Source organism: Ustilaginoidea virens, chromosome 2 (genome assembly GCF_000687475.1).
Source record: "Ustilaginoidea virens chromosome 2, complete sequence".
NCBI classification, from domain to species: Eukaryota; Fungi; Ascomycota; class Sordariomycetes; order Hypocreales; family Clavicipitaceae; genus Ustilaginoidea; species Ustilaginoidea virens.
The window spans coordinates 4,520,584-4,540,909 of record NC_057317.1 but is presented as its reverse complement, the minus strand read 5'-3'; the positions used below and the strand labels follow the sequence as shown (position 1 = coordinate 4,540,909).

At 55.2% G+C, this 20,326-nt stretch overlaps 5 protein-coding genes across 5 annotated transcripts; 3 read left to right on the top strand and 2 right to left on the bottom strand.

Annotated features, from left to right (window-relative positions):
* Positions 1 to 2,240: 2,240 nt before the first annotated feature.
* Positions 2,241 to 4,752, top strand: UV8b_03016 (uncharacterized protein; the record flags this gene model as incomplete). Its single annotated transcript, XM_043140514.1, has 3 exons — positions 2,241 to 2,999; positions 3,090 to 3,572; positions 3,682 to 4,752. The coding sequence occupies 3 exons, from the start codon at positions 2,241 to 2,243 to the stop codon at positions 4,750 to 4,752; spliced, it is 2,313 nt and encodes a 770-aa protein (XP_042996448.1).
* A 2,162-nt stretch (positions 4,753 to 6,914) lies between these two features.
* Positions 6,915 to 7,835, top strand: UV8b_03015 (uncharacterized protein; the record flags this gene model as incomplete). Its single annotated transcript, XM_043140513.1, has 1 exon — positions 6,915 to 7,835. The coding sequence occupies one exon, from the start codon at positions 6,915 to 6,917 to the stop codon at positions 7,833 to 7,835; it is 921 nt and encodes a 306-aa protein (XP_042996447.1).
* Positions 7,836 to 8,743: 908 nt separating this feature from the next.
* On the bottom strand, positions 8,744 to 10,867 carry UV8b_03014 (uncharacterized protein; the record flags this gene model as incomplete). Its single annotated transcript, XM_043140512.1, has 1 exon — positions 8,744 to 10,867. One exon carries the CDS (start codon positions 10,865 to 10,867, stop codon positions 8,744 to 8,746), a length of 2,124 nt encoding a protein of 707 aa, XP_042996446.1.
* A 4,803-nt stretch (positions 10,868 to 15,670) lies between these two features.
* On the top strand, positions 15,671 to 17,608 carry UV8b_03013 (uncharacterized protein; the record flags this gene model as incomplete). Its single annotated transcript, XM_043140511.1, has 3 exons — positions 15,671 to 15,774; positions 15,843 to 17,321; positions 17,422 to 17,608. The coding sequence occupies 3 exons, from the start codon at positions 15,671 to 15,673 to the stop codon at positions 17,606 to 17,608; spliced, it is 1,770 nt and encodes a 589-aa protein (XP_042996445.1).
* A 168-nt stretch (positions 17,609 to 17,776) lies between these two features.
* Positions 17,777 to 20,052, bottom strand: UV8b_03012 (uncharacterized protein; the record flags this gene model as incomplete). Its single annotated transcript, XM_043140510.1, has 6 exons — positions 17,777 to 17,946; positions 18,005 to 18,214; positions 18,277 to 18,619; positions 18,693 to 19,027; positions 19,174 to 19,288; positions 19,354 to 20,052. The coding sequence occupies 6 exons, from the start codon at positions 20,050 to 20,052 to the stop codon at positions 17,777 to 17,779; spliced, it is 1,872 nt and encodes a 623-aa protein (XP_042996444.1).
* Positions 20,053 to 20,326: the final 274 nt, after the last annotated feature.

The window sequence follows — 20,326 nt, the reverse complement described above, 5'->3', positions numbered from 1 at the left end:
CTGGGAAGCGTTGCATGCCTCGCACCCACCCACACAAGATATTCAGAAATGTTAATCGATAGTTTGGTAGTTGAAGAATTTGCGCCTCATGTGTGGTTTTCTGGTACTCCGTGGTACATGCGACAGGCCTTTCCAAGACGTGCCGATTGCTTTTGCTGCATCGACTGAAAAAGCTCGCATAACCTCCTTCATCAAGTGGTGGGACGTGCGTGGCCGGACAGCTGTTACCATCTTATGAATTGATCAAGAGATTAAATCCAATTTCAAAAGTACCCGCAGGGCGTAATGGACGGGCCACTTAGCAGCTTGTCTAGGCTCTATCAAGTTTAATGCGTCTTATAGTCCCAGTTTTCCCCACTAAATTACCTGTTAAATTACGGGACTAAATAAATAGCGTAAATGACTTGGGTAATTGACATACGTGTCAGTATTACAGTGGTGAGTATATTCTACCGACTAGTATTAGACTAAATATAATATTATAAAAATAAGAATATAAGGCCTCGTTTTATAATCCTGGAGCAGGACACTGGGCAGGACCATAGTGGTCGGCGACTACGAGGCTACTAGCGCGCCGGAGCGCAAAGCCCTCGCACTAGCAGCGAGTTATATGGGGCTCGCTTATATCTAGCCACATAGTCGGGATAACTTTTTCTCCTTTCTTAAGCTTTAGTCTAATATGCTATATTAATCCTATCTTAACCTTCTTACTCTTTATAGAGGAAATACATATATCGGAATTGCTATATATGCTAAGAATTCAGGCCATATTCATATCCGAGGTTTAACCGAAGTTTAACCGAAGTTTAACCGGGTAATTATGTGAATGTTATATATGTGTCTATTTGCTAAATATGATAATTTAGTATATTACGTATTTTTTCGGCGTATTTAGCAAGGGTAAAGAGTTGACATAATCTGATAATATATGCAAGTATCTATTTAGGGCTTTTTGGGCCACTATATTACAGTCTTGTGCAAATTCTTTCTTTTTAATAATGGATATAAATATTAGTATTTTTTATTTTAGAGCTTATAAATTTAGTCTCTAACTGCAGTTTAATATCTTATATAGACTTTTTTACATTATAAATAAGATATAAATACAAAATATGTGCGCTTAATATACTAGTATATTATTATTATTATAAAAAGCTTATAAATGAAGTAAGAATAAGGACTTATATTATTAATATTTATATTATATACTAGTACGTTAAATAATTTAGTGTACTAACTTACTGCTATTATATATTAAATTTAATGCGCCAGACGCACTTACTTGGATCTGGGCCTAAGGTCAGGTGAAAATTTATTGCCAGAAACTGCAAGTCTCCATTTTAATTTAACACGTGTTCCTTGTTTTTGCAAAACATCCAAAACATTTAATTTAAGAATCTATAATACTATACGCGTAAGCAGTACTCCTAGTGCTTTTGCCCCAGTGGAAAAAGGTGAAGGTTTAAATAATGTGGGCTCGCGTATTAGTAAACTAATTGCTTGTCCTCAACACGCTGAGTTATTTGTCAGGTGGCACGGTGATCTGGCGTAATTAGTTTATTGAATGCAAGGGCCCCACTTGGTGACGTGCATCAGCCAATTACCACGCGCGTTCAACCGCGAACCCATGGCAGCAGAGAATATTTCTGCCTGATTATCCAGACAGAAAGACGACAAGGGTGCGTGACGGACCTATCAAATGCTTTGTTGCCTCGAACAATGCGCTCTGTTTCTATTAAATGCCCCTCTCCTTATTTTCTTGTTAGAAATCATCCTGATATTCAGTGCTGGCTCTGCGACGGGGAAAAAAGGACCACGACGCACCTAATCGGTTCTCCTGTCGATTTAACCTCTTTTAAGCTTCCATTGCTCTACTCACGTGCCGTGGCGGTTCAAGCGCGTCCTCAACCTCCAGATCAGTCGTGGAGAACTGTCCTGACTCTCAATTTCTCAACTGTGAGTCATGGAATCATTCATTCATTCCAGATTCCGGGGCCTGTGTTCAGCCTTCCCTATTTCCCCAAAGGCTCGACATCAAATTCTTATCAGTCCTCAAGGATCCTGACCGCCGCCGTGTTCCGTGCGTGCTTCGGTCTTTTGCTTCTCACTTGCAGTCGCCCTTTAGTCCCGGAGCTTTTGCAGATGCGATTCTGTGCAAACCCCATCTAACCTTCTGAATGCTAGATCTTCTCTTCCAGCAAACGCGTGCGCATAGTGCGCATAACTGGGGACACCCGGGTATGTTCGATGTTGGTTATCATCAACACTCCGCAAACAAACCCGTCTCGCCAAGCTTGACCTCGACTGCTACATCGGTTGCTGCTTTACCTTCGCCGGATGCCAGCGACTGGAAATCGCACTCCAGCGAAGCCGCCCCTCGTGTGTCACCCGGAGGCGTTGGCGCATCCTCCGCGGCGTCAATAGCACCCACTATGACCGGAAACATTAATGCTGGTTATCCTCCTCTATACGTTCGACCAGAAGCTCCGCCTAAGACGCATGAGCAGAACGTTGCTGCCAGGCAGCTGTCTTCAATGCTGCCTTCGAACAGGACCCCCACGCAACTATTATCTCCGACTGTGTCGGTGCCGTCGAATATTCCACCGCAGTCGGTCTCCTTTCCAGCCCCAGGACACGCTTTACCTTCCCCTACTCAGCTACATCCTCATTTGCAACATGTCCACGGCCAGGCACCCCCCCACCGCCACCACCAGCAGCAGCAGCAGCAGCAGCAACATGTGCAGCCGCAGCAACATGTGCAGCCGCAGCAACATGTGCAGCCGCAGCATCAGCAAGGACAGCCTCCGTCGTTTGCAGCTTCGAGGGTGATCTCATTTCCATCCCCAAGCCCAACAGCCGGCGCAGACACGTCCAGCACTGCACAGTATACAGAACTTTTGAATCTCATCAGGAGAACCGACCCAGCAATAGTTCGACAAGTCGTACGGGTCACACACGAGACGAGTTTGAACGGCTCGGAATACCACTACTCGTTCATGGTGAGCAACCACACAAGTCTCCAAGGCTCTAGCGACGGCGCAAACGTGCTGGCGCAACGATGAATTTTGGACACTGACACCTGTATTCAGCTAAACATTGCCTTGCATAAAGCCTCACGAGGCACTTTGGATCAAGCGATTTCTTCATTCGGTGAAAAAATCACGAAACCCCTCAGAGCCCAGGTCTTGGCGCATCTGACACAACAAGAATTGGATGCTGCTGCGGATACACTCCTGTCCAAGGTTAGCAACTCCTTTCTAGATAAAGCTCTGGCAAAGCGGCTGGAGACCATTCGAGCCCGCTCGCTCGTGAACGCGCTCGCAAAGGCAGAAAGGCTTGGTTACGATGTAAAGGACGACGTCGAAGAGAGGAGAGATGGGACGGAAAACGTCATTCCATACTTGAAACAAAATGAGGCCCAGCTCTCTACACACCAGCAACAGAGACCCTCGCACTCACTTAAGCGAACATCAGCGCCAGCGTTCGAAGATCAAGCTGAAACTCTTACGCCGCCGTTGGCACATCATGTCCCCAAAAAAGGCTCAACAGCAAATGGTGACTCTGGGAATCTCGTGCGATGCAGCACTTGTGACCGCCCATGTTCGGGGGCACTTGCACTCCGCTACGTATGTACTTGTTTCTTTTTTCCTCCCCCTCATCTCCCTTCTGTTTGATCTGCAGGAAACATTGCTCATTTCACCACAGCACGAGGTGAACGGGGCTTGCAAGGTTCGCGGGACCTTTTCAAGAGTTAACAAGGACATGTGCCCACACTGCGGATGCGAGTTTGCCACTACCGTTCTCCTTCAGGACCATGCCAGGTCACGTCCGTGTGGCAAATACACGACGACTGATGTTCAAGCCTTGATACCAGCGCTTAAAACGTTTTACGACGGCATTGATCGTGGAGCAAAAGGGGCTAGAGGCGGCCCGTCAGCGGAAAACAGAAACGGAGCGCGGGAGGGCGAGAAGCAACGGAGAACAAGCTACGTCGGCTCGACTACTCCTGTCTCAGGTGCCTCGTCTCCTCGAGATGCGGATGCAAAAGCGAACAATCCATACGCCCACCTCTCTCCCGAGGAAAGAGCCAACTTTGAGGCTGAAATGAGGCAAGTAGAAGAGAAGTACGGGGGTGCGATGAGCCTGGCCATGTCGCTTCCGCCGGAGAAGCGTATTCCGGAGCTAAACAGGGTCAAGAACATGCTCACCTCGAAGCAAAGTTTGACGAGGAAGAAGTACGGAATCAGGCTACGGGAAAGACGACCAAAGGCTGAGATTGATGCGGAACGCAGTCGGCTTATGTCATTGTCTTTGGAAACCCCTCCAATGGAAACACGCGTGGAACCATGGGATAGAACGAACGCGCTGCAGGGTGGCTCTGCACTCAAAAGATTACGGTCAAACAACCAGGGGGAAAGAATCATTACCTCACCACCAGCTGATCCGGGCTCGGCGGCGGAGTTGCCGAGAAAGATGCCGGGCAAGGATGGGGACAAGTCGAGGGACTCGGCAAGGTTCAGCCAACAGAAGCACCCTACTCCGTCTTCAGCCTCTACTCAAGCAGCATCATCAAACGCGACACCAACGCGTGCAATAGGTGAACCTAGATCCAACCCAAGCGGCGGCGGTCCGAGAACGTCAGCGGGCACAAGAAACGACCCGATGCAACTCGATGACCTGACCGATGAAAGTTCGGATTCGGAGGATGAGGACGACGACATTCCGGCTTTTTTGCCACCCAAAACACAGTAGAGGCGGAAGAAGGAGTTAAGAGTTGGTGCTTTTCTGTCTACCGCCCTATCCTGTGCGCTGCACTTGCCGCATATTTCCGTATATATGTTTTTTTGGAACGATGTGACGAAGCGGTGGTACTGAAGCGGGTTGCCGGTTGCCGCGGCCTTTTTCCCCTCCCGCCTCCCGTGGCATTCATTCTGGCGTGGGCTAGGTAGGGATGGGGTCTCTGAGCGGAAGAGTTGAAGGACATGGGAAAATGGGACCCTGGGTTGAGTGGCTGGCATCATGACATGGACGTGAGGAACCAGGGTTGCTGTCTATTTGTCGCGAGGGGAATTTTAGGATTAGGATGAAGCACGCAAGAAGACGCGGGACGAGTTTACACTATTAGCCGGGACGCGTTAGACTACTGTAGTACTGATGATGGGTGTTGGGCACATGTTGTGAGATTGATACATGATGTCTGATTGAGACGCGGGTGTTGATGAGCGAGACGCTTTGACTTGTGGACCTGTAGGGTAGCTAACTACCGGAGGTAGGTAGTTGGGCCTGGCCGACGGCGGACCCGAATTACACGAGATACGATAGCCATGGACCATGTTGACCTGTCGACACGAGAATGCGAGAATGTCTGTCTGGTAATTTTGGTGGTTACTGGCATGCCGGTACAGTTGCCGTGGTGTCGCACACGCACCCTGATGGACAATTGCAATTCATGATGGGAGAGGCTGGCACGATGAGTCAGGGAATCTGATGAGTCAGGAAATACGATGAGTCAGCGCCAGGACGCGGCAGACATGCAATTGGGTACGTACGGAGCGCAAGTTGAAACTGCTCCCTGCCACCTTGGCAGCCCGTGGCAGGGTGGGTGCCAGGTGGGTGACGACTGGAGCCTTGGCGACGCTAGCTTTGGTGCTACGGCTTCTGACACAGGAATGATACCGGGGGGGGGCGATGGCGCGGAGGGCTGGAAACGCGGTGCAGCACGTCTAGTAAGTAAGGTAGTTGACCAGACCTTTTGCGAGTTCGAGACAGGTCAGGCGTCGAGCTAGAGGTTCTGCCGTACCCGAGGCGGTCGAGCTAAGATGAAGTCCGGTCTGGTTAGCCCCGGCATGTGCCGAAGCTGCAACGTAGCAGGAGGCGGTACAACCTCCCGCTGTAGCGACTACCTATGGCACGCACTATTAGGTACATGTACCTTAGGTGCCTGCTAATGCAGCAGGTACCAGACAGTAATGCACGAGGCAGGGCAGTACGGACTACGGACGTAGTACGAGCACCTCTGGAAAACTGGGGGTGCAAAAAAGGTGGGGAAGGAAAGAAGGGAAAAAGCTACTCTCGCCTCCGCGCACAACGAGGAGACTTCTCCCTCCCCCTTGAATGTGACGTGACCATCAGGCCAGCCCCTTGTTCTGGTCCGACTTGCATCGCTCTCAGGGGTTCTTATCTGTCTATTCTCAGAGACCAGACGGTTCTGCTTCGGGTGCCGCTGTACTCGGTAAGCCAGCCGGCATGAATGAAAAACAAACAGCATGGCTTCGCTTCTCGAGGGAAACCACCACCAGCTTGGTGAAATGCGTCAGCTTCAGGGCTTGGCGAACCATGGCCGAGAGCACGAACCCATCATCCATTTGCCGTGCGAGCCGCCGGCTATCTTGATCCTGCCCTCTTGGATGGGCCCTTGTCGACTCCAACAGACCCAACGTGGGATGAAAGTCATGCAGGACCAAGGGTTGGCCTCACGATCCAGCACGACCCCCGTGTAGATGAAACGCTCGGCCGGCCGGAGGCCCCCCTGGGATTGGTTGTCGAACTGCAGCATCGTCCCTGGGCATCGTCCCTGGGCATTATCCCTGGCAGCCGGCTGAGCGGCGTGGGAGCCCCCCACGACGTCTTCACGATGGCTTCCTTGTATCAGGCGAGCCCGCCACAGGGCTGTTCGACCTGCCTGCACCGAGTGTCAGCATCAGCGAGAACATACCCCCCGCGTGCGCTGTTTTTGCTCCGTCTTGGGCTCGGGTTTGTTTGTCCTGCTCGTTGATCATGCGGCTGACCGTCCGTTTTCTCCCATCACATTTCCCATCATAACACGACCAAAAAAAAAGAAAAAAACACGACGCGCACACAGCAGTTGGCGCGCGCTAGCCGCCGAATTCATATTGCCGATGATGGATCCTGCCATGGCCGTCACCATGATGCCGTCGGCTTCCCTGGCCGAAAGGGAGGATGGAATGGCGACGGTCCTCGAGGGAGCCAGACAGCAGCCGTTCCGCGTCAACAGAAAGCTCCTATGCGAAGCCTCGCCCTTCTTTTGCCAACGGCTTCAGAACCACGGTCGTCCAAGACGGGCAGCTTGCCTCTGGCTTCCCGGCGAGTCCTGCACCACGTTTGCCCTTTTCCTACACTGGGTGCACTCGCCCCAGACGTTCCGACACGTGCTCGAGGCCTCCGTCTCTGCGGCTCTCGAGACTAGCCAACGGGCTTCCCAGGACGTGCACTGGGCCCTCATTCGTCTGCACCTCTTGGCTTCGCGTCTCGACCTACGCCGGCTGCAGGACCTGGCCATGGACTGCGTCCAAGACCTCTATCTGACGTGCGACTGGGACGTGCCCCCAAGCTTGATAGCCTATCTCTACACCCGGTGCGAGGCCGTCCCAGCGGTTCGCGCTCGTCGCTGGGCAGTCGCCATGGTTGCCTTTTCGTGCAGCCACGGGGGTGACGACCGCCTCGTGCGGCTCGGCCATCGTCCCCAGGACTCGGCGGCGGCGGCGGCGGCCACCTCTGACACGGCGCGCTTCCGCTCTCTGCTCAGCCTTGTCCCCGAGTTCGCGGCCGACTATGCCGCGCACGTGCGCAAGATGGAGGCTGCGGGCCTGGACATCAGGTTCAAGAACCCGCAGCTGCGCATAGCGGCGAACAAGCTGCGCAACGAGCAGCGTCTGTTCGGGTTCCGAGAATGCTCCTTCCACTCACACCGCGCCACCGTTGGCCAGGCGCGGTGTCCGCATCACGCGGTGCCGCCGACCTCCGTCCGCAAGGCCCCGATGCACAGGGAATCCGCCTGTGTGCCCAAGCCCTTGTTTTGGAATCGCGAAGCGTGATGCATGCGAGATGGGAGCTTGCAGCGGGCAGCGGGCTTGTTGGGGGGCGACGGGTGTCATGACGGTCACGTTTTCATTCACGGGCGTGCTTGTTTGATCTACTGCGACGAGATTACGGGACACTCATGACCATTTCACCGGTACGTGTGAATCCAACCAAGTCATCTCTTCTTCCATCATCTCAAAATGGCCCAAACGCGACAAGATTCTACACTCTTTGCTTTTCTAGGCAGTCAGTCTGGCGCCCCTCATCACGCATCCATAATGGTCATTAAAATAACCCGGTCCAAATCCAGCAGTGCGTCCGCACAGCTCATTTCCCTGTCCAAGCAAGCAATAATCCTTCCATGTACATATGCGGACTGCGCGCAAAGAAGGGGCCCCAGCGCCGAATTCTCAAGAAGCACACACAACCGCAAGACCCCGAGAGCAGGTTTCAAGAAAAGCCGGGCAAGTCGGAACTACGTTGTGAGTGACTTGACGCTGGTGACGACGTGGTACATGGGTGCCCGAGGTGGCTTTTCGGATAAAGGAAAAAAAACCAAGAGAAGAAAAGAAGAAGAAGAAGAAAGGAAAGGAAAGAAAAGGAAAGGAAAGGAAGGAGCGCGCAAGATGGAGAATTAGATAGAGAGAAAACAAGAAATTGCAGTGGCAGCAACATAAAGCTTTCAGGTGCGAGGTCCGTGGAGCCTCCCGTCGTTGTTCGTTTACATCATAAATCGTCAAGTCATGGCCGGCAACGCTGGAGCGGCCATCCAGGGAGGGCAAGCATCCGCGGTTGTGGCATTGGGGTTCAATGTAGATTATATTCCCGGGGGGTTGTGTGTACAAATGGGGCGGCGGGTGGGAAGGGAGAAGGAAAAGACGCGCCGTTTCTTTCTCTTTTACTTTCTTTTTTTTTTTCTCGTTTATAAAGGAGACTGCGAGCGGCGGCTGCTGGCGCCCCGTTGGCGAAAGTCCTTGAGGCGTTGGTCAATGTACGCCAGGCGGTTGGCGAGGGGCGCCCTGGTGCAAGGAGTGGCCGCGGCGGTGGTCGCGCCCGTGGCCGACTTTTCCATGGGCGGGTGGACGGTGGCAAAGGGCCGCGAGACGGCGCGGAGATCAATCGACGACACGCTGCAGTGTCTGTTGGGGAAGGAGTGGGCGGAGAAGGGAGAGCCGAGCCTGGCGGGGACGGTGTGCGAGAGCGGCAGCATCGTCGTGGGCGGTGGGTTGGAGGCTTCAAACAGCTCCTGCAGGTTGGTGCGGGGGACAAACAGGTTGTCGCGCTGCTTGCAGTCGGTCGAGCTGTACTCGGGGAACTCGGCCGCGGACTGGGACCGGGGCCGGGACCGGGACTGCGGCTGCGGCTGCGATCGCGACTGGGACTGGGACTGCGACTGCGACTGCGACTGAGACTGCGACTGCGGCTGCGGCTGCGGCTGCGACCGGGCATTGTCGCCGCTCGATGGGTCGGTCCAAAAGTCGGACCCTAGGCTGGGCCGCTTGATGCGCCGCGGCTCCGGCACCGGCTGCCGCGACCTGCGCTTCTGGGTGCTCGTGCGGCCCTGGTCCATCTGCACGGGGGATCCGAGCCCGCGGCGAGTGCCGACCGTCCGGGCCTGCCGCTGGACCATTGGGCTCGAGCTCAACCCGCCAGCCAGGTCCGACGACGAGCTCGGTCCATAGCTCCTGGCCGTCGAGGGCGAGCCGGGCCTGGGCCTGGGCTGCTCCAGGCTTGCGCCAAAGGTGAATACGGCCTGCTCGGACGCCGCCGCCGCCGACGCCGAGCTTGTCGACGGCGGCAGTTGGCGCCGCGAGCTCGTCAGCTGCGCCAGAGGTCCTTGGAGCTGCATCGAGTCCGAGGTGCACACGGTCAGCGACATGGCCATGTCGGAGCTGGAGAAGACGGACGGAGACCGCGTCGTCGCCCTCGTCATCGTCGTCGCCGCCGCCGCCGCCGCCGCCGCCGCTGCCGCCGATCGACGGTTCCAGAACCGGTTGCCAGTCTTGCCGAACGGGGTCGGGCTGCTGGACAGGTACCGGGCGTGGCGCGCGGTCGAACCCACGTGGGCTTTGCAGAGCTCGCGGAGATGGCCCCTGGTGGCGGCGCACGTGTGAGGCCACTGGATGAAATGGCAGGCCGGGCCCGCAGTGGGCGTCGAGCTGCCGCTCTTGCTGTCGGGGTCGGGGCCGGGGTCGGGGTCGGCCAAGGAGCGGGAACCTTTCCAGCTTCTCTTGGCTTCCCTCGCAACGCGCATGCACACTCCCGACGGAGGAATGCCGCTCTTGCCGACTCGAAACGGGGTCACCTTGGGATCCTGCAGATACGTCATGTACGTTGACCACAGATGGCGAGACATTGCCTTGGTCCACAGGCCTCTCCTCCGCGACCTTGCAGACCTCCTGGGGGCTAGTGCGGGCTTGATGGTCCTGTCGACGTCTCCGGGCGAAAGAAAGCGGCCGAAACGCTCGCTCTGCTCCCTCTCGGGGCTTTCGCATCGACTCAAGTCTTCCGATGCCGGCGAAAAGCGGCTGAACAGGGACGAGCTTGTCTGCGTTGATCGGGCGGTAGAAGGCCGGCTGCTTTCGTAGTCTGGGCTGGACTCCAGACTTCCAAAGGCGGCATCGAGGGACCAGTCTGGAAATCGCTGTGGTGGTAACAATGGTGCAAGGCCGGGGGCTGGGGTTTTTGGCGAAGTAAAAGCCCTGCCGCGGCTCTGTTGCTCCGCCAAAGAGACGTCGTGGTCGTCGTCGTCAATGCCGTCGAGCTGGGGGATCACGGGGTAGGCGATGCTGAGCATGTCTTCGTCGTCATAAACCTGGGGTTCTTCTATACTGGGGATGGGGACGTCTGCGGCGGCAACCGAGGCCAGGAATTGCTGGGTAGGAGCGTTGAGGTGCGCCGCAACCCGCCTCCGTAGGCGCAACCTTTGTCGAGGAGGCGAACAAGGCTGCGCCTGGCCATGGGTAGAGGGATCAGGGGTTTTGGGCGTGGGCGAAGGATCCCGGCGTCTAGGGCGAGCGGCCCGGAAGGGTTCGGAGGACGACATTGTGCGGACGTGGCTGAAGTGGTATGCGACGACGCTGTCTGGTGCGCTCTTTAGGAACGCTCTCTAGAGACGCTCTCTAGCGGGGTCGGTAGAATAGTCTGGTCCCAAGAGAGAAGGGAGCCGCCGGTCAAGAGACAAAGAGGAAGCTCGGCGCCCAAAGTCGCAATAAGAAATGCGCCCAAGGGTCGTCTGAATCCAACTTGGACGTCTTACGATTCGGCCGCCGAGTAGCGAGTGATATAAAGGTGGTTTGGGGGGTCTCGAAGCCGAATCGCGGTAGGCGGCAAGACCGGCGTGATGGCGGAGGTCGACGAGCGCGGCTCAAGTCAGATCGTTGTCGGACTGGAATGCACAAAAAGTGTCGAGTCCACAAGTCTGGGCACGCGCCCGGCGGCAGGGGTTTCGGATCACGACGAGTTGCGAAAAGGAACGGTGTCGAGTCATGGACACTGCCACAAGATGAAAATAGATGACCGCTCGTGCACGGGGTTGCTTGCGGGTGTGGTTCGCGAAGACGGCAAGTCGACAGTGCGGTGACGAGGTGGTGAGAAGACGGGGGCCGTCCAGGTTCCTGCATGCATGCACGACTCGAATGAGAGGGGAAGCAATAGGCAGGTTGTGCCGGGCGGTCCAGGTCCAACTCGACGGCTGGGTAAAACGAAGACGAATATGCGATAGCCGGGATAGCGACAGAGACAGAGGATGGGGGAGCAAGCTCTGCCCGCTGGCAGAGGCGCGCGAAGGGGACGGGCGACCGAAAAGGAGGGACTGGAACGATGAAGACGAGCGAGAGGAGTCGGACCAGAGGAGTCGGACCAGACAAGTCGGACCCCAGGGTTCATGGATGGTGTGGATGGTGTGGATGGTGGGAGGGCCAAGTTACTAGGTGCAGTCCTCGGTATGGCGGTGGAGATGGCCGTGCTCCATCGGAGAGGGGGGGGGTGGGCGTAGCTGGACTTGTCCAGGCCAGTCAGGATGTACCGCGAAGGTACCTGCAAGCAGGAGTTGCAGTTCGCGCTTGCCAGTGCTGTTTAATAGCTTCCAGTTTTCCGATTGTTCTTGGAGGTCGTTGGTCGTAGTGGGTACTCTTGAATGTTGCAGGTGGGAGCCCATAGCAAGGTTCCCGGTACTTGCGTTAGTTGGTTGGGGTCGGGGGTAAGTGGGCCCGGGTCGGTCTAGACTCCTCGAGACCTCGACTATCCGCTAGTGGATGCAACCCAGTGGTAAAGTTAGGTACCAGGTAAGTACTTGCATGGCAGAGTAGCATGCACCAGCGCCAGTGGGCCGAAGAAAGAGCTGGGTGACTCCAGCCACTCCAGCCCCACCGGGACTTGAAGCACAGGGGGGTGGGGGTGGGTGACGGCGGCACCAACAACCTGCCAAGCTCCCTCCCCCCACCAAAGGTCGCGCAGGTCGCGCAGGTCGCGCACGGGTCCCAGAAGCTCTGCGCTAGTACTCCGAACTCGAGGCAGCGGTACCTAGATACCTACCTATATACCTCACGGTCGAGTCGGCAAAGTTGGGCGGGAAAATAAGTCGGAGGACTTGACACGGCCAGGCGGCGGCGGACATTGAAAGCACATAAAACTGGCGCATCAACTACCGGTGCAGGAACGAAGGGCGTCCAAGAAAGGGCCGACATGTGGAGCAGCAGCAGCAGCAGCAAGAGCCAGCAGCAGCAAGAGCCAGCAGCAGCAAGAGCCAGCAGCAGCAAGAGCAGCGTCAACTGCCCGGTACTATTATGTTTGCCGCTGGGTTGGCAGAGGACGTCGTCGTTGTCGCTGATAGGTGGCACCTGCTTCGAACGTGATTGACGGTTGCGAGGAAATGTCTGGTGGTCAGTGATACTCTGCGCTCCTCCGACTGGTCGGTCCGTCATTGGATCACTGGACATGGCACAGAGTGCAGTGACCACCATTGTCAGAGGCTGGACTTGGACGAGCAACAAGGGCAGAGAGATGCGTCGATGAGAAAGGTTGAATCATTTAGCGTCAATGACTGCTTCTGGTTGTTAATTGATGTTGCTTCTTGTCACACGGGGTGGTGAGTCCGAAACAAACCAGCATGATTGGGGGGGGGGGGGGGGGGTTGATTTTCTGGTCCAACGTGCTGATGCAAACAATGGGTGCGTGCTCTCTAGACTTGGCGGTGGACAGGCATTTATTTCTGGTGCTGAAGATTTTTTTTATTTTTTTTTTTGGGCACAGTGCTCATCTGCGGCCTGCCCGATCTATTTATTGTTCGGAGCCTCTCAGCAGACCTGGCAATCGATCCCCAACCACCCGTTCGCGGCACGATGCTCCCATGATCCATCTACCGAGGGCAGATGCAAGGGGGCCGAGGGCTCGGCAGCCCCTCTGGGGGGACTGGCCGCTGGACATGGCGGCACCAGTCACCCCCACAGCAGCACAGCAGGGCACGATCGATGGATCGGGGGCTGGTGAATCGCCGTGATGAAGAAAAATCACCTGCCAGTCTCGAGGCAAACATTGAACATTGGCTTGGGAGGCGGGAAAGCGGCCAACAGCGGCCAAACGACGTCTGCACTCGGCCCTCGCCGTGGGGCTCGCAGGTTCCTTGCACGTCCCAATGTCATGTCTCGCGCGTTCGAAAATGTCCAACAATGCTGCATCAAGCTGAGACAATCTTTCAGCACAAAAGAGCACATCTACAATCAACAATCAAACAATGGGAAGCATTTTGCAAAAGAGTGGGCGGTCATTCACGTTGCCGCCGCTCCTCCTTTCGCGGGGGTGGGCAGAGTAGAGGGCGGGCGGGCTGATGCAGCTACTGCCCTGCCCTGCCCTGCCCTGCCCTGCCCAGTCGCGAGGTACGTGATAACCCGTTCGGATTGCATTCATTCATCAGTCAAATCAGTCGACTGGAGTTGCTACTATTCTCGTCGCAGACGCACGGGCATCGGGGCAAGCAGAACAACGTCTCTATTCTTCTTCCCTTTTTTTTTTTTCTTCTTTTTTTTTTATGGCCAGCTCAGGTTTGTGTGCGATTGTGCTCCACACAGTACGGGCACTGTGGAAGCCGCGATATCGCGTTGCGAAGTTGACGCGTTCCAAAGGCGGGGGGGAACCGTGCAACTCGACTCGACCGACGCCTTGACAACCGACAATAACAACTCCCTCCGCACGAGCTGCACGTGCACGACACGATGCAGCCGTTCGACGGTCCGATTGTGGCCGCGGTGGGCCCGGTACAATGAAGCCGCTAAGCACGGAATCGAAGGATGCCTTGGGTAACTCCAATGCGAGAGTGAGTCGACGAGTCGACGAGCCGAGCGAGAGAGACTCGAGACTCGAGGGCAGACGTGAATCCATCACTACTGGCGTCACTGGACGCAGCAGGCCCCTGCCCCTGCCCCTGCTGCTGCTGCGGAAACTCGGGGTGTGGAGAGATTTCCTTGTTGAACAAGGCCGTCGCTGGGGTTGTTGTTCCCGCTTGCCCAACTTCAAACTCCTGGCCAATGGTTCTCGTTCATGACGGACGGCATCTGCCTCCTCTTGGGAGCTGCTGTCGCGTTGCACTGGACGTTTCCGAATCCTATGTCGCCTCGGGACCTCGACTCCTGTCCTGGTCCATCTGCCATGCTACATGATACACATCCGCTGGCGCTGCCTCTTGGTTATGCACACAACTTGCTTGCGGTCGCTGATGCCCAAAGGTTGCAGCAAACTACCGAGTGCTATTCATGATTCCGAAGCGCGCCCCCGCCAATGGCCAGCATGTCAACTGTCTTGGTCTTGGTCTTGGTCTCGGTCTCGGTCTTGGTCTTGGCCGTCGAACAGCGTGCCGTCTCCCTTCCAGCAGCCCAGCCCCATGCTGCCCTGCCCTGCCCTGCCCTCCGTTCATGCCCAATAGGCTCTTCTGGCGTCAATGCGTCCGTCTCTCTGCCACGAACGAGCCTTGGCTTCGCCCACACGAGACCCGTTTTATAAGAGCGTGGCAAGACATTGGCCGGCCACCTCGCGTGTCCATTCTTTGAATTACTTGCAAATGCCCCTTCTTCCGATGCCGCACGGCTACTACTTCTGTACCTCGTGGATGGCTGAAGCCGCCAAACATGACAAGTCGGCGACAAGTGACAATTTTTTTGCCATTCTTACTCTCCTCCCACCTTTTTCTTCCCCTTACCCCAGCAACTCTACGGAGAGAAGCCCCCAAGGGCAAAACGTACTTCGGTGGGCGCAGGGTATGTAGCTACCAAGAGCCTTTCCTTAGGTTCCTCCCCCTAAGGCAATTCTAGATAGAGATACCTGGTACCCCTGGTACCAGGTAGGAGGTACATGGCGCCTGACCTCGGCCACTACTACATATATCCATTGCTGTGGTGGATCGTCGCCGCAAATATCTGTCCCTTTAGACTCGGGCATGGAAATAGACGCACAAGACGTCGGCTTTGATTAACCTCCATATCCCATCCCTCCCTCCAGTCCTACCAGGCGCTCATGCCACCATGTCTGGGATTTCTGCTTCGTACATAGTGTAGCTACCAGCAAGCAGTTTGACAGCATCAAGAACCAGACAGCCCCACTTTGCCTACCATGTAGAATGACTTCACCAATTCACCAATTCACCAATTTTTGTGGGCGGGGGAGCCTTCACCATTCAAGTTTCAAACCTCAGTCCCCCCGTCGTACGTGTGACTTTTTCCACCTCGTTCCACCGGCCCAGCCATTCCTCTCTACCAGACTCTACATCGTCGTAAACCTCGTTTCTCCACCTTGGGTGACCCAGCTGACGGTGGCCGTCCTCCAACAAACACCCCCCCCCCCAAATCGCCGTCTCAACATGCCCGCCGCAGACATCATCACTCTGGCGAATCTCCTTGACAAGCTTCCACCATGGCACCCCGATGATGAGAATCACCTCTACGCCATTGTCGACATGGGAAGGTTTGTTCACGCCTGCTGGCTTCCGTGACTCTGCCCGAAGCCGTAGTTGATCTCGAACCAAAATACAGCAATGGTATCCGGTTTTCAATCACTTCCATGGAACCTCCGACAACGAGGCTGCTCACGCCCATCTTTTCCAGTCGGGCACCCATATCTCTGTTTGATGCCCTGGAACCGTCAGCCAGCGGGCTGATCTTCCCCTCCGAGACCGTCGAAGCTGTCGCGTCTGCTCTGTCGGGATTCCGCCAGGTGGCCCTGATGCACGGCGTGCCCCAGTCGCAGATGCTGATTTTGGCCACCGAAGCGATGCGCCGCGCGTCAAACGGGGGTCAAATGCTCGAGGCCATAGCAGCTGCCACGAATGGGCTTGGAGTGCTAATCTTGGACCCCGCCGTTGAAACCCTCCTTGGTGCAGTCATGGGCTCGCGAAGCAATCTGGCCCATGTCCCCGACGGGGGCGCACTCTTTCTCGACCTGGGCGGTGGTAGCCTGCAGATGACGTGGGTCGATGCCACCAAGGAGAATTACGAGTTTGACGCTGCCATGGCTGGCGAGAGCCTTCCCTACGGCGCTGCCAAACTCGCAAATCGTATCCGGGGGCAATCCGCCCAGGCCCAGGCAGAGGAGACGAAAACGCTGCAGGACGGGATCGCGCGCATTTACGCCAGCCTATGCGACAAGTTCCCTACCCTCCAAGCCACAAGGGAGGCTCAGGATGGCGGAGACGATGCAGCAGTCGTCGATGTTTACATGTGCGGTGGTGGATTCCGCGGCTACGGAAGCATGCTGATGCACAACGACCCAATCTCACCCTACCCAATCCATTCGACCAGCACATACTCTGTCCCGGCATCTCAGTTCAAGCAGCCAACCAAGATGCGCCAAGTCAACGAGGAGCATGTCGGAAAGATTCATGGCATGTCCAAGAGGAGACGCCAGCATTTTCCCGCAATCGCTGCCGTCATCGAAGCCTTCATCGCCGTCGTGCCCAACATCCGCCGAGTCACGTTCTGCGGCGGGTCCAATCGACAGGGAGCATTGATGATGAAGATGCCCAAGGAAATTCGTGAGAGCAACCCACTCGAAGCTCTGGCAGGTGTTAAAGACGGCGAAAGACCAGTCTTCGATGCTGTTGTCAACCTGCTGTCCGCTTCGCTCCCTGCGGCTGAGACAAACTTCCAAAACATGCCGACTGTGTTGGCTCGTGGACTGGCCGCCTTGTTCATCCGCCAGATCTGGACACGAGCAGGATACAGTTCCAGCTGCAACACGTCGTTCGCCCTGCATCATTCCGTTGTGCGCGATTCAGACTGTCCCGGTTTGACCCATCTCGGTCGTGCACTACTAGCTGTAACCTTGTGCGCGAGATGGGGCAACGATATCGGGCCCTCTGATGAAGCCTTGTACAGGGGCCTCTGGGGGATAATTGAAAACCATCAAACAGACGCGGTCTTCTGGGCTCTCTACATTGGCGCCGTGTCCAACCTTTTGACCTCGGTGTTTCCGGTGATGCCCAGAGAGCCAGGGACCCTCGTGTCTGCACTTGGGTAAGTTGATTGATTGATTGATCGGGGTGAGATGACTTGCGACTTGTCGTCTTTCCTCCCTTGCCTTCTATGGCCCAAACTAAATGGTTTTGATTCACAGGTTCAGCTCGCACGTCTCAAAGATAAAGGCAGGCCGGAATAAAGTGGAATTAACTATCCAACTATCAGCGGAAATTGCCAAAAGGATCAATCTAGAGCAACTCGCTGACACCTTCAAGAGCACCACCAAGAACAAGGGAGGCAAAACTGGATACAAAGCATCTCTCAACGCCTCTTTTCTTCTCTGAGGCAGAACAAATGCCAAAAGTTCATCAGTCATCTCATACTCGATTCAGCATTTTTTTCCTTCCCTTTCGTTTCTATTTGTTGAATCATCCCTTCACCACCCACCCCCGGCTCAAGCCCCAAAAGTCATAAGCAACCAATGGCTGACTGCCTGTTGGAAAACTAGCCTGTCATTGGTCATCAAGTTCGTCGTCATCTTGCCGCGATTTCTTGGATTTGGAGCCTGATCCTTTCGGATTACGCTTCCGAGCGTTCATCTTCTTCACCTCGTGCTCGACGACAAAAGTCCACAGCATCTTGTCCACGTCAACCGTGTCTGCTGAAGATTCAATGTAACCATCTGCGGCTTCGTTAGCTTGGCACAAAGTGCACCTGTCAGCCGCTTTCGCACAACTTACAAAGACTTGCTCTCGAGACAAGCAATTGCTGGCCAATGCAACGAATGTTGTCCTTGTCCTCACGTGGTACCGAGGACGATGGCATTCCGTCCAGCCAGTCGAAAGATAGCTCGATGCTTTTCCTGGTTCGGAACTGATAATGATAAAAGATGGCGAGGAGGGGATAGAAGTTATCAACGAGACGCCGGTGTTGCTGAGTCTGGGAAGTGACTGCTCAGAATCATCAGAATCATGGTTGAACCCGGCATCCCAAAACCGATGGCACGACTGACTGAATTCATCAGGGGAGCTTGGGTCCCGCTTCATTTGGCCAAGATGGGCCTTGTACGCGATCAAGAGCTCTCTGTACATGAGCATGAGCTGCCACATGCTCACCCAAATGGCAACGCGCTCATCTGCCTTTGGCGAGCCCTGTTGGCTGAGGCAGTCGTCCAACATCTTGAATACATCATACTCCAACCGGTCTAGCGCCTTTCTGGCGATGCTTCTCAGCTGCGCCTGAACCGAAACCGGGAGGGGAACTAGCTTCTTGGAAGGGTCTATGCACAAGAACGCGGGCATTTTCCAGATTCTGAAAAAGCAATTCATCTTGTGAACCTTGCTCACCAAATCGTACTGCGTCCAAGTTAGCCAAGGTAGGCACATCCCCGCCGGTGGTACTGCTTCAGAAGCGGACATGATGACAGACCTTGGGCATTTTTTGCAGATCGTCTTTGGAGTATACTCGCAGAAAGTTTTGCAACAGGAGACCGAACTCTGCGCCGGCCTCACGCTTGATTTGCTCTTCAACCCATCGCTGGAGCCTTGGATGACTGGGGACCTTCTCTCGAGGAAACGCAGCAGTTCTCGGACATCCGGTCTCATCATGGTTATTGGTGGACCTGTATGCCTGGACTGTGGCATACAACGAAGGCGAATGCTTCTCATTGCTGAACAAGATGGCGATATCCCTTGGGCTGCCGGTGAAAAACCGGGGACCGGAACAGAGATACTGCTCCTCAGCAGCAAAGCTGGACCAAAAGTCTGGTGGGGGAGTAAATCTGTCAATAAAGATGGTCCAGCCAACCTCTTCCTTTCTTCTCCCTTTCTTTCTGGCGGCAGGGAGAAAGAAGGGGGATGGGGGGGGGGGGGGGGGGGGAGAAGAAGAAGTCAAGTCACCATGTACACACCTGGTACCTTGGCCATGACTGGCCAAGCCGTCGCGGGAGTCAAGCGAGTGCAGATGAGATGAGAATGGTTCGGAAACGCCTTTCTGCATGTGGGACAGACACCACTGTCATGACACTGAGACAGATGGTCAGTCAGTCAAAAGATGTCTCCTGGTGTGGATATGCATGATAGTGTCTTACCCTGGTCTTGGTTACTCGACATGGCACACATGCCCCACTCTTGCGGACGTCTGCCGTCTGGACAGGGTCAACTAACTGCCTGGGCCTCTTGTCGATGTCCTTGATGGAGCGTCGACGCTTTGTTCCAGCAGCTTGCCTCGACTGAAGCCCAGTACAGTCTCCCTGAACGAGAATGTGGGAAGGGTAGCCCGGACGAACGGGTTTGAGGGCGTCTTCGGTCTGTGGATAAGTCCACTCATCATCTTGGGCTTGGACTTCATGAAGGGTAACATCAGCTGGGTGGGGACGCTCTTCAACGTGGTCGAGGAAGACAGATCCGGAGTGGTCCGAAGGAGATGTGCTGCCTCCTTCCTGGACCAACTCGGGAGGGGAGTGTGCCGAGTAGTCCGAGGTGGAGGTGGTGGGCGTGTCATCATCAGGCCGGAACTGAGTCTTCATTTTGTAGAGCTCGGGTTGGAGGTCACTGATGGCAAGAGTGTCAAGGTCAAGAGATGGGGGAGCGAAATGGGTTATGAGCTTGGACAGGCCCTGCGGCGTCTGGCGGCCGGGCAAGTGGGACGGTTCTAGCTCCCGGGTGGACTCGCAGTAGAGACGCCAATCGAATATCTGGTCGAAAAGCTCCTCAACGACCGGGGATGAAGAAAGCCGGGGGCTCTCTTGCCCAAGACGGGAATACGCCATGCTTGTCCTTGCATCCATGTTTGATATCCCGTGTAAGCACGGTATGCAGTGGGACCTTGGCTAGCCCTTGAGGGGGGAACGAATTGGACAACGAAGAAAATAAAATAAAAATAAAAAAAATTTAAAAAAAAGGGGGGAGGGAGGGGGAGGGGGAGTGGGAGGGGAGGGGGGTTTGGTTGGTTTCCTGACAGATTGGTAATTTGAGGCGAAGATGCCCAATATCTTCCGGGTATTTTTCTGTGCAAGACCTTTTTTTTTTTTTTTTTTTTTTCTTTTTTTTTCGCGCGGCTTC